Source organism: Pseudomyrmex gracilis, unplaced genomic scaffold, assembly GCF_002006095.1.
Source record: "Pseudomyrmex gracilis isolate BER0280 unplaced genomic scaffold, ASM200609v1 scaffold_41, whole genome shotgun sequence".
Classification (NCBI taxonomy): domain Eukaryota; kingdom Metazoa; phylum Arthropoda; class Insecta; order Hymenoptera; family Formicidae; genus Pseudomyrmex; species Pseudomyrmex gracilis.
In genome coordinates, this window is record NW_018020625.1 from 693,429 (window position 1) to 710,084 (window position 16,656).

A 16,656-nucleotide genomic window follows, 5' to 3' on the forward strand; every position below is an offset into this window, starting at 1 on the left:
ATACGAACGCCGGCGTGTCGACTTGTAGAACAGAATCGTCATTAAAAATTAACGCCTCGAACTGCGAATATTATCGACGACGAGAATTGATACCAAATTTAAATCTCGCACATAGAAAATATATCGATAAATCTTCCTCTCCAAAAAAAAAAAAAAAAAAACACAACCGGAAATATATCATCCACAAAAAGACAAAAGATGTTAAATCAGAGAGAGAGAGAGGAATCGGTTATAAATAATTTAATATTTTTCTTTATACCTATCGACTCGCGTGTTAATTCCGTATCGTGCAAAAATAGAAAATAAAAATATGTACGAAACGCGATTGTGCGCAATTAATACTTCGCAATTATTTCTAATAAGTTGCAAAATAATTATGCGGAACTAACAATAGCGCTTGAGCGATGTGCAACGCACACACCGGCCCCAGCCGCCTGTATCATAAAATAGCATTGATTTCATTGTCCGTTGTCGCGGAGACGAAATGTGTCACGAACGGTGGCGTAATTTTCGTTAATTAATGAAATAGATTAAAACACGGGAAAACGCTCTCGGCGCTGCCGGACGCGGTCACGTTAGTTGACAGCGCAAAAAGATACGTCTGCATATCCGATGCAGGGTCCATTTATACCGTCCATTTGTATACCGTTTATCCGAACTGTGCGAGTTTCCGCGGCTGCATATTGAAAATACTTATTGAAATGATATCGCGACAAGCGTCGCCGATAAGTTCGCACGCATCTAATTACGGACGCATCTAATTACGGACAATCTGTCTCATTATTTAATCACTCGTTAATTCTATTTGTCGAAGGAACTCCGTATTCTGAGAGCACGAGAAGTCGTTAGTGGCGTCACATGAGCTTTCACATGTGGATGGCAATTTTTTGCCTTACAAAAAATATTTTATATATAAGCCAAAATCATATTTTTAATATAAAGAAGAAAAATCATATTTTTAACTACTCTATTTAATATATTATATATATTTTATTTTTATTCTTCCCGATAGTTTTATATACACGTATATTATAAAGTAAAAAAAAAGAAAATTCAAAAACTTATTGTATTATGAGAAAATTACACACAGAACAAGAACTCCATTAGATGTCCATTAGACGTCAACAGTCCCATGCGATATCTAATAGATTTCTAATGGAGTGTTTGCTCTGTATGGGTAGATTTTACATATTTCTACACTACGTTGTTTTCTGGTACTCATAGATGATAATAAAACAACTTCTATCTGTTAAACCGCACTTTGTATGTCTATTCATCTTGCATGAAATTAAAATAAAAAAAAAAAAAAAAAAAAAACAGGTACTACTATTCGTGCTGTTACACGATAACTCATTAACCTTAATTACTATGATTCTTTGATACGTTTCTGCTAATAGCTAAAAGCAGCTAATTACAAGGTGCGTGCGTTTTATTTTCAAATTATAAAAATTAGCTAATTGTGTCTTGCTTAAATTTTTCAATCCATAGTGATTTTGTTATTTGTAATCTACACAATTTTTATATATACATATGTTTATGCTGTGCTTATGAAATTATTTGTAATCTTGCTTCACATTTTTGATTTACATTACTCGAGATCTTGTCATTGATTTTTTTTTTGTTCGGAGGAAAAGAAATTGATTTTAATATGATATCAACGCACTTATCTTTTTTGTTGTGAAAGCACTCACTATGTAATCTGATTAAAAGAGAAGATCTTGCTACTGATTCTCTGTCGTATTTGTACGCACATTATTACTATCTGATACCAAATATATTTACTTGTTAAAAACACTGTGTAAACAATTGCTTCTCACTTCAATATTTTATCGTCTTTCTGATCCTGATTCCGATGGCAAAATCAGTCGAAAATCAGATCTTCGCGGTTTATTTTTATTGCCAAAAAGGTAGCGCATTCAATGCATATTCACGACTATCAGTAGAATTCCAGCAAAAATGCAACAGAATCTGTTATCAAAAGTCTGTCAACAATATATGTCGACATATTTGAGCAAATTTACTGACAGATTGGCAGCAAAAACTTAACAGATCTATCAAAGTTTTACCGTCATATTGACGAGCAGAAATCGAGCAAATTTATCGAAATATCTTTCTCTTCCTCAAAAAAAAAAAAAAAAAAACGTTCAATAGATCTGCTTGAGTTTAACCGACATCTTGTCAAATACAATTGTTGTCAAATACAATATTAGCAGACTCTGCTGGTAGAACATATAAGTAAGCTTAGTGCAAACACAAATGTCTCTGCAGAGTTTGTTTGCAGTTGTGTGAATTTGTTGTCAACCTACCAAAATATTTCTTTCATTTTGTTTTCTGAGACTATACTAATATAATTTTGATTTTTATTCCTCTGTAAACAAAAAATAAAAGCACCTTTTTATATTTTAGAAAGATTTTATGGGCACAAGAGAGAAGGAGAAAGAAAGAGAAGAGAGAGAGTGTGTGTGTGAATATATGCATGATATAAACATTTTTTATATACTTTCACACTTTTTATTTTTATGAAAACTTACTTAATTATTGCTGTTGTGAATATTTTCATCTGTTTAGTATTTTTCAGGACAAATGATTGGATCATTAAGTTATAAATTAGTAACATGTACGTAATATAAACTAAACAACTTGTAATAAACTTTTCTTGTTTTGTGTGTGATATTTATTATACATATATAATCGACTCATTGGGATTTTGAGAAATTAAAGATTTTTTTGATAAACGCGTATATTTTCGAAAATGTAATGTGTACAAATGTAGTTTATTTGCTTGTTTATGTAATCGACATTTTCAAACAAAGTGCTTAAATTATTTGGCCTACAAGAAAAACTTTCTTCTGCTTGTTTCCATGTCATGTCTGCGACCTTGTATTATCCATTCGTAGTCACCGTATTTACTGTCGAACGTTCCATGTTGCAACGATTTCAATCTCAGAGTGAATCGAGGACCTAATTCTCGCAATTTTGCTCTTATCGTCTTTGTTTGATCAAAATCGTATCTGTAAATAATTGTCAATTTTGATTTTATATTAACTACAAGATAGTGTTTTCCATATATATTTAATGTTTTCCGTGACAGCTGAGCTCTTGTACTAAGAATTAAATACAAGCAAATATATATACATGTTGTATGTATACAACAAGATTACCTGTGATGCCTGAAAAATATGTAATCTCTCTGATTGTGGAATGTCACAACTCTTTTTCCTTTAAATTCTGGTTGATAATGAAACAATGCTCCCAACATTCTGCCGACAGTGAATCCTAGACGTGTGGTGAAGTTATTTAGAATAACTTCCGGTCTGTGTTCCGTGAATTCTTTATGGCTGCGCTTTAATTCCGGTGTTATTTTGACGTTACTTAACTTGAAATAGGCAGTAGGACCTTCAGGTAAGTGAATAATCAACATTCCATCTAACAAATTGTACATAAGGAAAATATTTTTAAATTAAGCAGAGAAAGATAATTAAAAATTTGATAAATTTGAGATTTTTTTTTTAATTATAGAATTAAACAATCAATTGTTCAAGAAATGTTATAAAAAGCCAAAACTTTTTAAGCTTTTAACAGCCAATCCCTCCAAGACTTGTGCCATTGAACCCTATTCATATCTCAAGAATATAACATGCATCACATAAAGTGCGTAACAATTTTAAAAGGATACTCGGCTTGCATTGATCCTCATTAATGACTATTATATCCGTGAAGTTCTTGGCGGTCGCACTTTTGACCATCTTCTTAACTCCCGAGCGATTTCTATACAGCGAGATAGAATTGGGTATTATCCTGGTGAGTTCTCTGCCAAAAATTCTTGTTTTTCTATTCGGATTGTCGGCGTACGTGATGAGAACTTTGGGCTCGTAAGTTTTGTTGTAATAAGCGGCGAACTCGTCGTGCTCGCACTCGATCTTGAGCTCCTTGTTCTCCTCGTCGTCCAGGTCGCCGACTATCGTCGTCTCATCCTTCTCGCGCAGGCTTTCTATAGTGTGCGGCACCTGCTTCGGACCACCTTCTTTTTTCCTCGTCTTCCTAGCTTCCTTCTTCTCCTTCGCTTTCTCCTTCAACAACTCCTGAGTCTTCTGAAGCCTCACGGCTTTGCATTTGATGTGATTGAAATTTGTCTCCGAAGGAAACAGAACTTCTGAATTCTTATTCGCCGACGTACTAGGCGAATCTTTCTCATCCTCGTCATTCTCTTTCGGCCGATACAAAGGATTCTTTCGTAAGTTTTTGTCTTTTATTTTGCCCATCGCGTTTCTTGTTGAAATAACAATTGTAAATAATACGCGCACGAGATTGTGACACTCTCAAACCAACCTAACCTAAATCGGCTCTCTGAGCATCCACGTGTTTGAGAGGTTAGAAAGCAACGCAGATGATCGCAGTGTCGCCAACATTGTATAGACACGCTCAGCAGAAAGAATGCAACCGCTGCTTTTACAAACTTTTTTATTCGATTCTTATAAATTTATCGTAAATCTTCAAAAAAAAAATATAAGCGTAAACACAGTTGTGTTCTGCTGAACACAGACGAATGTAAGTAGATTTTTATAATTGCACTTTTTGTGTAAATACATTTAAGTATTAATATAACACGTGCACAAAATCAATTTATACTTTAAACTTGTATTAACAAACGTTTATAAAAAAAATATGTTATATTTGTTATATTATCACTTCCATCCAAGTAACAATAGTAATAGTTATACATATTTCTTCCTTAAATATCTAATGTAATAACATGCGTACTAATTTCACTACATAAAAAGTTTCTCGATTAACCCATGTAAAAGACCACCTTCTAACGTCCATTGTTATCTCTTAATGATACATTTTATATACACATTTTATCTCTCGGTTATCCCACACAGCCCACAATATCCCAAGAATATCTCATGAATATCCGTTGTATATATTGCAATATCCAAAGAATATTCAATGGACATCCCTTGAACGTCAGTGTTATTGGGATATGGACCTTATGTAAAAATCATTTAAATTTCAAGACTATCCACAACACAAAAAATACTGCTATAGAAAAGAGGAACAAGTACAGGATGTAACGATTGTGACCTGCCTTAGCTAGACGCAAAACACGCGCCACTGAATTGGTTAACGAACTATCTGTTCTTTCGAAATCTTCATCCTACAAAAGAAGATAAACTTATGTTGCGTATTTTAAAGTATTAATATATATATATATATATACACACATTATATCTAAAAATGTTCTATTTACAAATTGTACAAATATACGTTTAAAAATCTAGTTCTGCCAATACTGAAATATTAACCATATCGTGTAAGAGCTTGTCTTGATATTTTACTTCAGTACCAATATCAATAGACAGTGATTTTAAGGCATGAATTTTGTCTCTTAACTCATCAGTCATTCTTTCGTTTTCATCTTCTATGACATTGCCTGTAGATGTACTTGGTAATGGCTCGTAGCCATAACCACCTGAAAAGATACAAAATTACAGATGAGTTCTTAGAAATTAGTGAGTAATATATGTTCATCAACGAAAATTGTGTAAACTTACTCGAATGAGCCCGTCGCATTTTGTTAGCAATCTTGGCAGCTTATCGAACAAATCAATACAGACAAAATTGATGTTCTAGAAAATATCGTTAGGATTTGTTAATTATTTTATAAACATAACCTTAAACGAACGTGCAGAGTTTATGAAAAAGAACTTATCCGAGACTTACCGAGCGGTTTTATTATCAATTATTCACCACGTGCTTGAAAAATCCGCAGTGTGCCAGGACGTACAAAATATAATCTATGTCAATAAATACACACGTTACAAACTGTTGACAACTGTCACGATCGCATGAAGTGACGTGTAATCCCACGAGTAGTTGGAGCTTGAGTTAGGTTGGAGTTTGAGTTAGGGTTAGGGTTAGGGTAAGAGGTTAGGCTTGGTTAATTTAAATCTAATTATGTATCCAATTAACAAATATACGTATGTATGTACATCATAACTATCATCGTGTTATTTATTTTGATAAAATTTATTATTTGCAGAATAAATCTTGCCTTAAAAAATAATTTTTTTCTTTGTAGATCTTGGGTATCGGGTGAATTACACACGTACAACACATTGTTTTAGAATCTCGTATTCCAGTTTATTATCTATCGTAATATTATACGGTAAATATATAAAGGCACAAACAATAAGAAGTATTTCGCTACTTTCTAGATCCCTACAAGTTATCAGTGTGTTTCAGTACATATATATATATATTTGTCTACCTTTCGATATGCAAATAAATCATTTCACGTCAACAATCGTAGATAATTACTTTCGAAGACGGTGAGAAACACTTAGTAATAACGTCAACTTAGCTCTTTGATCTCTCGGGAAAAACTTAAATAATTTAATTGTACAGAACTATCTATTCACAACCCTATATAAGAAAAAACGCTCACATCGTATTTGTTCATCATCCTCTCTCTTTCACGTAAACGCGCGGGACGCAATTTCTAATAATAATTTATATATATATATATATGTATATATATTTAATTATTGTGTTACGACACGATTTTTGTTCGATCAAAATAAACATCAACATCTCGATATTATCGCTTATATAAAGTTTTCGATCTGAAAACCCGTACAACAAGAGTTTTCGAAAAAACAATGTTTCTTTCATATATAAATCTTTTCGCAACTACATACGTGTATATATTTCTCTATGTATACAATTCTCTCTCTAACATTTCTACAGTCTCAACGTAGAATATATATATATATATAAATATATAGCGATAAGTACGTTTGATGTTTCGTTCGCGTGTGAAAACGCCGATAAACGTTCGCAAACCGTAAGGAGATCTCACACTGCCATAAAACATGTGTATGTGATTTTATTATTACACGTGTGTCTGTGTGTGTTGCTAACGTAATATTCCTTCTCTCTAACGTACATCAGTATACGATTACTCTACCGATAATTTGATCCCAAGGAGTAATTTGAGATTAGGCCTGAAAAGTTTTTATGCGCAACTTTCCGCCTTCTGTGTATCAATATTTCGCAAAGTTTTTAAATGTTTTTTCTCCATAGACCTCTTATAAATATATATGGACTGGAAATAAAAACACAAATCTGCGTTCGAACGATTAAATAGAGAAACATATTTTTTTGGATTTTTTTTTTTTTTTAAGTGTCCGGCAGAGGATTTTTTTCAGTGCATTTCTCTCCAGCGAGAGGATGTAGGAGGACATGTTTTTTCCGTCTAACTTCGTCTCCGCAAATATTACAGTTTTGATACAGAAACTGTAACATATTTTTTACCAGTCCAAATACATATCTATAAAATCCTAAGGATCTCTCGGATCATCGACTATTTGTTTTTGGAATGTTTTTAACACCACAGAATACTAACGAAAACAAAGAAAAACAAACATCGATCTATTTTTTTTCTCTCTCTCTCTCTCTGGACTGTCACGAGTGTTGAAGATTTTGTACTCTCGCATCCTGTTTAAAGAGAAAAAACTCACGTTTTCTCAAGGATGAGCTACGCACAATCAAGATTAATATAAAATTTGTAAAGGATATGAAAGATATTTATCCAAATACTCTCGACAGCATCTGCTTAATGGATGTTTTTTTTTTACTAAAAATTACGTCTACGAACTAAACTACAAGATTTTCCAACGTTACCCTGAATAGACATACATATGTACACTGTTGTTGAGCATCGGTTTTGTTTGTGTGTTCGGACTTCCTAAAATTGTACAACACAATCCCGTCAAGACAAGAAATTGAATCGTTAGGCAAGAAGACTTCCTTCATATCATGTGCTCCTCGCGAATGATATGAGAATTATCATTGTATTACATTTTGTAATGCATTATTAAATAATATTATCAATTCTTTTTAGAAAACAAAATTAAACAGAAAAAAAAAAGAAAAGAAAATGAAGTAAAATTACGTTTTTTTAAATGCAAGATTACTGCGATTCGATTGCTATCAAATCGAAAAGTGCACGAAGAGAAGATACGCTCTTTCACGACGTATCGGAAAAAAAAGCCTGCTACGTATCGTATGCACGAATTATTTGGGATATTTCGATGTGGCGAAAGAAGGGTTGCTCGAGTGAATGCGTCGCGACGGTGCTGGGCTGGCCGGAGCCGACGGGGACGGTCCGGTTGGTGTCGTCGGCTTGGAACCTCTTCTGCTGCGTCTCAGAGTCGAATACGGGCTAATGCCGCGGTTCACGTGCTCGTGAGCGTAGAGCAACACCCCGATATCCCGATTGCCCGCTTCGAGAGCGATCTTCAGAGCCGAACAGCCGTCCTCGTCGACGATCGACGGGTCGCAGTCCGGATGCGCGAGAAGCTGTCTCACAACGTCAATGTGATTGTGTTCCGCGGCGCACATCAGGGCCGTGCTGCCATCTTTGTCCTGGATATTGACCGCGGCTCCGGCGTCCAGGAGCAGCTGCGTTATGTCTTTACGTCCGTGCGACGCCGCCAGCATCAGCGCAGTTTGCCCGTGCTGTGGGGAAAAAAAATTATACAATAGAAATATTGAATAAAACAAAAAAAAATAAATAAACAGTCGGTGTAACGCATTCAAAGTTTAAAACAAAGAAAATTAAGTAAAAAGTTTACCGCTTTTGCTCGAATGTTCACGTCCGCCATCTGGAACAATCTGTTCGCCACCGAGATGTGCGTGGAATTTCTGAAGTCAGCTAGCGCAGCCAACATCACAACCGTGTATCCCGCCGAGTTCGTCTTGTTGATGTCGCAGACCTTGGAATCCAGCAGTATGGACACCACGTCGAAGTTGCCGTGAGAGACCGCGTAGTGCATCGCCGTGTTTCCGCTTGAGTCCGTCATGTTGACGATGTACTCCAACAGAGTGCCGGAGCATTCCTCGAAGCAGTCCAGGTAATCCTCGACATCTAACGGATTCGCGCTAGATGTGCTGGATATCTTGAACCACTCTAGTTGGATGATGTTCGTGGCGTTCTTGAGCTGATGCGATATGTTTCTGCTGGGCGACTTCTTCAGACTGTCGTTCAGCACCTTCATGGCGGCCTGCATCTCCTTCGAAGGTTCGACCTTTTTCCTGGGCTTGTCTTGAATCGGTTGGAACAGAGCTGATTCCGGTAGCTCGGACTTCTCCTCGTTATCAGCTTCCTTCTCTGCGCTGTGTATCGTAAACGTTGCATTCTTATCATCCTTGCTCTTCTCAGATTGCTGAATGCTGTGGAATAATATCTATTTAGTCGATCGAATCTTTGAAAAAAATCTCTTAAAACTTTATTTTCAAGTAATACAAAACTATAATTAATGCAAAACTATCTCAAAATCGATTTTTAAATCTATATTTAATTACTAATGTAATTTATATTAGCCACCATACGCGTCGCGCTCAATTGCGTCACGAGATTAAGAATCTCTTGATATAAATTGCACCAATGGGAGAAAATTAAAAATAAGAGGTTCGATTATGGCGGGGAAAAACTGTTACCCTTGCGCGGCCTGACGAGACGGGACTTCAGAATCGCTGAATAAACGAGGAGAGTCGCGCTGCGGATGCTGCAGCATCGATCTGTTCGAGATCGAGAACGCGCTCACTTGTTCACCATAGCAAAAGCTCGCGTTCTACACGACGCAGAAGAAGACACAAACGATTGCCGTCGCGATATTTACACGACACGGAGAGAAACCCCCCCCCCGATGACGCAAACGCGCGCAACCATGGACTCAAAAAGAACAACAAACTGCCCGGCGCGCTCTCAGCCGGCGCGGAGCCCTTCGACCCACCCCATTTATCGAGAAACAACCCCTGCGGCGACTTTCAAGCGCGGAAATAACAGATGGCGCGATGTGGCCGAGACGCATAGGGTGAATCAGATGTTTCGAAAGGGGGAATTAATTTTTTCGTTCGCGAAAAACGTTGCAAGGGTGATTGAGGCGCGATTTAACCATGTTAAAATTTTGGTCTAAAAAATAATATAAAACTTTTTGCGGAATAAAATCTACATTATTATTCTCTGCGTGCGCATTGAATATAATATAACAAGAAATCGATTTAAAAATTTTTAAGATTAGAAATAAGTTTTCCGCGTGTGAGATATCATAATCCTTAAAAAATCTTCCTCTAATTTTTAAGTAAAAAGAATAAGCAAGCACATTTATAAACATTTGCTACATCTCACTTTATTTCTTTTAATCGATTGCTGCTGTCGTACTGCTCCTTGTTATCCGTGTCGTATCGTATCACACCGGTCACCAGATTCTTCGTGTACGTGTCCTGGCGCTTCAGCAATCTTCTGTGATCGTTGATGTTCAGAGGTATATGAGACGGTCGTGGAATTCTAGAGACTGAGTTGCTGTTCTGATGATTCAGAATGTTCTCCGTGCTGTTTGTCATCTGTTTCGCCAGACTCTTGATCGTCTCCTTGCAATTGTCGCAGTAATTAGCCGCGCAGGAGATGGAGATGTGCGGCCTCACGGAATCGCCGACCGACACGTCGACGAATTTCTTCTTTATCGTCGAGGTGCTGGCATCCTTGTATTTGGGAGTGAGCTCGGAAGTGTCGATGCCCCGCGAGGTAGTTTTCAACAGATCGTCCACCATCAATCCAACCGATCTGCTCTTCGTCTTGGTCTTCGCGTCGTTGTACTTGGACGAATGGTTCCTCGAGTTCATCAAGTTCAACGACACCGGTGACTGAACGTCAATCAGATCCGGTCCGACGCACACGCTTCTGGTGGAAGGACCTATTCTGACCTCCGTCCCAACTTCTGTCGTTATCGGCTTGGCGGTTACGCTCACGTGCGAGCGCATCTTGAATTGTTCGGTCACTTGAATCGCTTGTTCTCGCTTCTCGACGGGCGATTTCAGGATACACTGAACGCCTCTGGACAGAGTGGTTCTCGGACTCCCGTAGCTTCTCTTCTTATAAGTCTTTATAGCTTCCTCAATAAGAGTCGAGACTTCGTCCTTCGTCAGAATGTCTTTCATACTTAATTCCGTCTCAGTACTGCAGGAACTTTTCTTGACCTCTTTCGTGAAATGTAAACACGAACTATTGAATGTCCCATCCGTGTTGGTGCCAATTTCTTGTAATGTTTTAAGACTGAACGTTTCGTCGTTCTTCTCGAGTTTCGGTATATACATGTCATCCCCGTTCGACAGAATGCTTTCATTGGGTAAGATTTCTTCGATTAGCGTCTTACTTATTTGCAACGATTTGTTCGGTTTGATTGGCGTGCTCGTCACTAACAAACCGACGTCCCTCGTTCGAACCTGTTCGTATAAAAAAGAAAATTCGTTGGAATAAAAATATTTCGCGAGCTATTACAGTCGTTGTAATAATTAAAAAAGTGTGTTGAAGAAAAAAAGCATCTCAACTGAATATTTCGATTAAAAACTTTGACTTGCAAAACGGCTTGCTTATCTCGTTTTTATAAAATAATCGCTCTAACCTAATATATTAATAATAATAATTATTAGATTACTCTACTGGTAATTTATTACGACAATTTTACGACGTAAATAATCATAATGTTAATCGCTTTATGAAATATTACGAACCATTGCGTACCGAGCAGATTATATTACCGACGACGTATCTAGGAAGTTTGAAAAAGAAACGCAACATTCTACTCAGCAGCGTAAACATGTTACAACTAAGTATCCTCACTCTCGAAGTATCTAATTATGAATATTAATGCGAAATACATACATACACACGCGCGGGCGCGAAAGTCGCTCGACTTCGGCGACGACGCGAGCGAAATCACCACGCGAAGCGACGAGGATACACGGCAAAACTACTGGCATCGCCATTTAAATCGCCGATTTTCACTTCTATAATTACGGGAGCGATTGCCACTCACTTCTGAACGTATGCAAATTGACGGATGATTTGCCGCGGTCTTTCTATTTCTAGCTAATGTTGGAAGAGAAAAAACTGCACTCATACAATAGAAGTGATTGCGCGGTAATATTCACACAAACAAGCAAAGTCCACGGAATAACCGAGATCGAAAGATCAGTCTGATCAACAACGACGAGCCTGTGTACCTTTATTTTTTTAAATTATTTTCTTTTATTTGCAAAATATTTTTTTCGCGAATTACAACAAAGCTAACGAATAACTTCAGTTATAAAACTCCGCGATCGGCATTTCTTTTGGACGTTTCTTAAATAAATTTAAATATTTTTTAAATATTTTTATATTATGTTTATATACTATAAACATAATATATGCGCTTTCCTACCGGCTGATGCGAAATCCCGACGTCTCTCGTCATCACGTGACCGCACATGGTTCCTATGTCTTTGCTGGACACGGTGGACTCGCTGGAGTAGCTCAGTTTTCGCATAACTGCGCTGCGCGCTTCCGGGAATAGGCTGCCATTCAATAGGTCGTTGGTGGAATTTATTTTGCTCAGCTCGTCCACTTGCCGCACGAGATTGCGCTTCTCCTCTTTCAGCACCGAGACTTGCACCTGCAGAAGAAAAGGGAAGAGATTGTGTGCGCGAAGCCAGATAAGCTCAGGCAATAGCGTAAGCTTTTATCGAACTGATAAAACTACGAGCGTGAGAAACTGAAGCGCGTTTTGTGCAGTTCGATGCAACTGCATTTTTGAGAAGTAAGAGATTTATCAAGCGCGTCTCACATTAGAAAAACCCCCACATAAAAAGAGAAATAAATAAAACATTTATCTTACGAGAAACGAGTGACTTGAGATGTTTTTTTTAATGTCAAGTTTATATTATTTTATAATTAATTTTGCGATATCGCAATGATTCAAATACCTACAAAAATTCACGGATCGTTGCATTTTCTTGGGAACGTACGAAAGCTATTTCATTGTTTTGCGCATCGTCATTGCATTAAAAGTGCATTAAAAAGCAACAAGGTATCAACGTAATGAGAAAATCTAGATTGTGATAAAGCTACAAAAGAATATATCCCACAGTTTTGCTGCAGAACGGCAGAACCTGCGGCTGAATGCAAATTACATTTGTCGAGTGATCAACGTTAACAAAAGCACAGAAGGGAAGGATGTGAAATTGTTGTGGGAACTTACCTGCAGCATGGCAATCGCCTTGACCTGTTCCTCCAGCTCCTTTATCCTTTCCAAAGATGCCGCCATTTTGTCTCTGATGTTCTGCAATGCATAAAAATATACTTAAACATCTTTTTTTAAATAAATACTTAAAAACAATTCACTAGCGTCTCTATCACAATTTATAAAATCACTATAGTTTGCGATCAATATAATCGTTTTAGTTTTTTATTATTTTAGTTGAAATTTATAGTTTCGGAAAAATAAAAAAAAGTTTACTAGTTTTTTTTTTAACACGATAATTTATTTTCTAAATGCTCGTAAAAATGACGAAAAAAAAATTCTGTAAAATTTTCTAAATGCTCGTAGAAAAAATGACGAAAAAAAATATTCTGTAGAAAAACGATTTCAATAGAAATTCTATAAATCAACTATAATCCACTTGCTTTTCTTTCACTTTGTTTGGAATTTCTTTTCTTCTTCTGATCTTTGTGCAAACGTGAACATTTAATGTCAAATCGCGTATTGTCTAATCAAACGATTGTAATACCAGAAGGAACTACAAAACCTTTTGGATTTTCGCTATCTTTTTTTCTACTTCTGTCATTTTTTAAATACATTTTTAAATTTTACAATTACCAAGAATTAAAACTTACAGATAATGGTCTTTTAACATAGTTTTTAGAATGTTGTGGCGTTTTGATATATTGCATCCCTACTTTTTGCGATGTTTTTGTTGCAACTGTTTCTTTTTGCAATGTTTTTGTTCCAATAAATGCTTTTTGCAATGGTTTTGTTGCAATAGGTGCTTTTTGCGATGTTTTGTTTGTAATTGGTACTTTTTGTGATGTTCTTGTCACAATTGGTAATTTTTGCGATGTTTTTTTTGCAATAGGTGCTTTTTGCGATGTTTTGTTTGCAATTGGTACTTTTTGTGATGTTCTTGTCGCAATTGGTAATTTTTGCGATGTTTTTTTTGCAATAGGTGCTTTTTGCAATGTTCTTGTTGCAAATGGTACATTTTGCGACGTTCTTGTTGCAAATAGTACGTTCTGCGATGTTTTTGTTGCAACTGTTTCTTTCTGCAATGTTTTTGTTGCAATAAATGCTTTTTGCGACGTATTTGTTGCAATAGGTGCTATTTGCGATGTTCTTGTTGCAAATGGTACATTTTGCGACGTTCTTGTTGCAAATAGTACGTTCTGCGATGTTTTTGTTGCAACTGTTTCTTTCTGCAATGTTTTTGTTGCAATAAATGCTTTTTGCGATGATTTTGTTGCAATAGATACTTTTTGCGACGTATTTGTTGCAATAGGTGCTTTTTGCGACGTATTTGTTGCAATAGGTGCTATTTGCGATGTTCTTGTTGCAAATGATACATTTTGCGACGTTCTTGTTGCAAATAATACGTTCTGCGATGTTTTCGTTGCAAATGGTATATTTTGCGATGTTTTTGTTGCAAATAGTACGTTTTGCGATGTTCTTGTTGCAAATAGTATGTCTTGCGATGTTTCTGTTGCAAATGGCGCTTTATATAACGATTTTGGTGCTACGTTTTGCGGCCTTATTATTGTAAATAGTGCGTTTGGCCTCATGATGCTAATTCAAACAATTTGAATTTAGTATAACACCAATTTATCAACACTGTCACTAAGATATCACTAAGGTATATCACTAAGTTATTACGTGATCATTAAGTCACACCGAATTCCGAACACTGAGCGTATGACAGACGTGAGACAGTCGTGTATGGTCGGGGAGAGGTCTCGACGTTTAGCTTACCGAACACAGACTGAAACTATCCATACTCCTTGTACTATCCATGAAGATCTTTTAGTTTGCAAGTGTTTAGTTTAGGTAGAAAGTGGCAGGAGAAATAGAATCTATCCCTACAGGTACATCTAACAAAAAAAAAATAAAAAATAAAAAGACCGTCTATAAATTGTAATTCTTGGCATAAGTTTTTACAAAAAATATAAAAAATGACATTAGTAGAGAAAGGTAGCAAAAATATAAAAAACCTTGTAGTTTTCTCTGGTATTATAATTGTTTGATTAGACATCACGCAATTTGACATTCTTACGCACAAAGACCAGGAGAAGAAAAGAAATTCCAAACAAAAAAAAAAGAAAAGCAAGTGAACTTGATTTACATTTAAGTATATCTGCTCAAATCATTTTACTAAAGGAAATTTTCTTTTGATATTTCTTTTACGATCATTAAGAAGATGAATGATCGTGTCGGAAATATTTGAAAAAAAAACTAATAAATTTTTTCTCCACAATTATGAATTTTTTAATCGTAACCGAGTAAGATGGGTCTTAAAATATTAAAGTTGTTAACAAACCAGTCGCAGGTCAGCATTATTGCTGTCGGAAACTGTGATTGGAAGAATTAATTTGTAATCTTGTGACTAAAATCTTTGTCACATGCAATGACTTCAATGCAGAAGAAAATACTATTCCTATCTTTCTATCGTCTGAGAAATAAAACTGATATGAAAAATTGTTCAAATAAACTTGAGCAGAGAAAGGAAAAAGTAACGTACATAAATCATCTATATGATTCTTTTTCTTCAAGTTTAACCATTTCTTGAACGTTAAAATGAGCATTTAACTATGGTATAATAAATCTTATTCAGGTAAAATGCCGGGGTCGATCCGTAACACAATGCGTCGCACAAGTGTCTTGCGTGAGTGTCTTTGTAGTGTAAGGTAAATAGAAGTTTGAATAAAAAAGGGTAACTAATGGAAGCGTGTGAGCGTGTGTGCGTCAGAGCAAGAAAAAGATAATGTGGTAAGATTAGAAAAAAAAAATCTATAAATGCTTGAAGTCAAAATTATGATTTAAAGTTTGCGTAAAATTTTAATCATTCACTTTTCTTTGTGTGTGTGTGTGTAGGATTTAAAAAAAAATATATATTATTTATAATAATATATATTATTATATATAAGAAAATTAATATCGTGCCTGGAGTGCGCCAGTACTGAGATTCGAATTGCCGCTTCCGATGCTGGCGTTGTCGGAATCTGTTGTCGGATGGTCCGTCTGGACCGCATTTTGCACCGGTGCTGTTCCATTCGTGCTATCTGAAACAATCAGCCGTTAAACACTTACGTGTATATTATTAACAACACACACATTGTATATAAAGTATTAAAAAAAAAAAAAAACAAATTAATTTTATCAGCTGTTGCAAAAAGGTGCAGTTGCGACTCTGTACGTTGGAGTATCCACTTTAATCGACCTTTCTCTCTTGAGATCCCACTACACTTTGCTCTACAACTTTATACTAACTAGGGTAATTTAAATTAAACTGATTCTCCTCTTTTTGCTACACACAGAAATTCTGAAAAATATTATCTTGAAAGAGAAGAACATTTTTACGGATTGTTTAGTTATAACTGTTATAATTATTATAATTATATTAAATGTTAAAATTATTATAATTAAATTAAAATTATTATATTATCGTAAGGTAATTTTTTTAATAGAAATATCTAATTAATCTACCGATAGCGTGTCATAGTAACGTTCTGTGTGTACGCCGCATTATTTTACACGACAATAGACGCGAAGAAGTAATTGAAGATGT

At 35.8% G+C, this 16,656-nt stretch overlaps 3 protein-coding genes across 7 annotated transcripts in view; all 3 read right to left on the reverse strand.

Moving 5' to 3' along the window:
• Nucleotides 1-2,699: 2,699 nt before the first annotated feature.
• On the reverse strand, nt 2,700-4,773 carry LOC109852963 (probable ribosome production factor 1). The gene is made up of 3 exons (XM_020424626.1): nt 3,677-4,773; nt 3,162-3,426; nt 2,700-3,011 (listed from the first exon to the last, which is right to left on the reverse strand). The coding sequence occupies exons 1-3, from the start codon at nt 4,260-4,262 to the stop codon at nt 2,831-2,833; spliced, it is 1,032 nt and encodes a 343-aa protein (XP_020280215.1). The 5' UTR covers nt 4,263-4,773; the 3' UTR covers nt 2,700-2,830.
• Nucleotides 4,774-4,921: 148 nt separating this feature from the next.
• LOC109852964 (BET1 homolog) lies at nt 4,922-5,874 on the reverse strand. Its single transcript, XM_020424627.1, has 4 exons — nt 5,725-5,874; nt 5,556-5,630; nt 5,307-5,473; nt 4,922-5,158 (listed from the first exon to the last, which is right to left on the reverse strand). Exons 2-4 carry the CDS (start codon nt 5,572-5,574, stop codon nt 5,003-5,005), a joined length of 342 nt encoding a protein of 113 aa, XP_020280216.1. The 5' UTR covers nt 5,575-5,630; nt 5,725-5,874; the 3' UTR covers nt 4,922-5,002.
• A 248-nt stretch (nt 5,875-6,122) lies between these two features.
• The window catches only part of LOC109852957 (KN motif and ankyrin repeat domain-containing protein 1), a 46,362-nt gene continuing 35,828 nt past the window's right edge, over nt 6,123-16,656 (reverse strand). For all 5 annotated transcript variants that reach the window (XM_020424609.1, XM_020424610.1, XM_020424608.1 and 2 more), the window contains 6 exons: nt 16,032-16,150; nt 13,083-13,163; nt 12,267-12,497; nt 10,196-11,289; nt 8,640-9,237; nt 6,123-8,523 (listed from right to left, as the gene is read on the reverse strand). In XM_020424609.1, coding sequence (XP_020280198.1) covers nt 8,080-8,523; nt 8,640-9,237; nt 10,196-11,289; nt 12,267-12,497; nt 13,083-13,163; nt 16,032-16,150 — 2,567 coding nt within the window. In that variant the 3' untranslated portion in view covers nt 6,123-8,079. The remainder of the gene's footprint in view (nt 8,524-8,639; nt 9,238-10,195; nt 11,290-12,266; nt 12,498-13,082; nt 13,164-16,031; nt 16,151-16,656) is intronic.

Coding starts and splice junctions, on each gene's coding strand:
- LOC109852963 (XM_020424626.1), bottom strand. CDS start 4,262: ATGGGCAAAATAAAAGACAAAAACTTACGAAAGAATCCTTTGTATCGG. Junction 3,427..3,676: donor TGAGGATCAATGCAAGCCGA/GTATCCTTTTAA, acceptor ACAATTTGTTAG/ATGGAATGTTGATTATTCAC. Junction 3,012..3,161: donor ATATTTTTCAGGCATCACAG/GTAATCTTGTTG, acceptor AATTATTTACAG/ATACGATTTTGATCAAACAA.
- LOC109852964 (XM_020424627.1), bottom strand. Junction 5,159..5,306: donor ACAAGCTCTTACACGATATG/GTTAATATTTCA, acceptor CTTCTTTTGTAG/GATGAAGATTTCGAAAGAAC.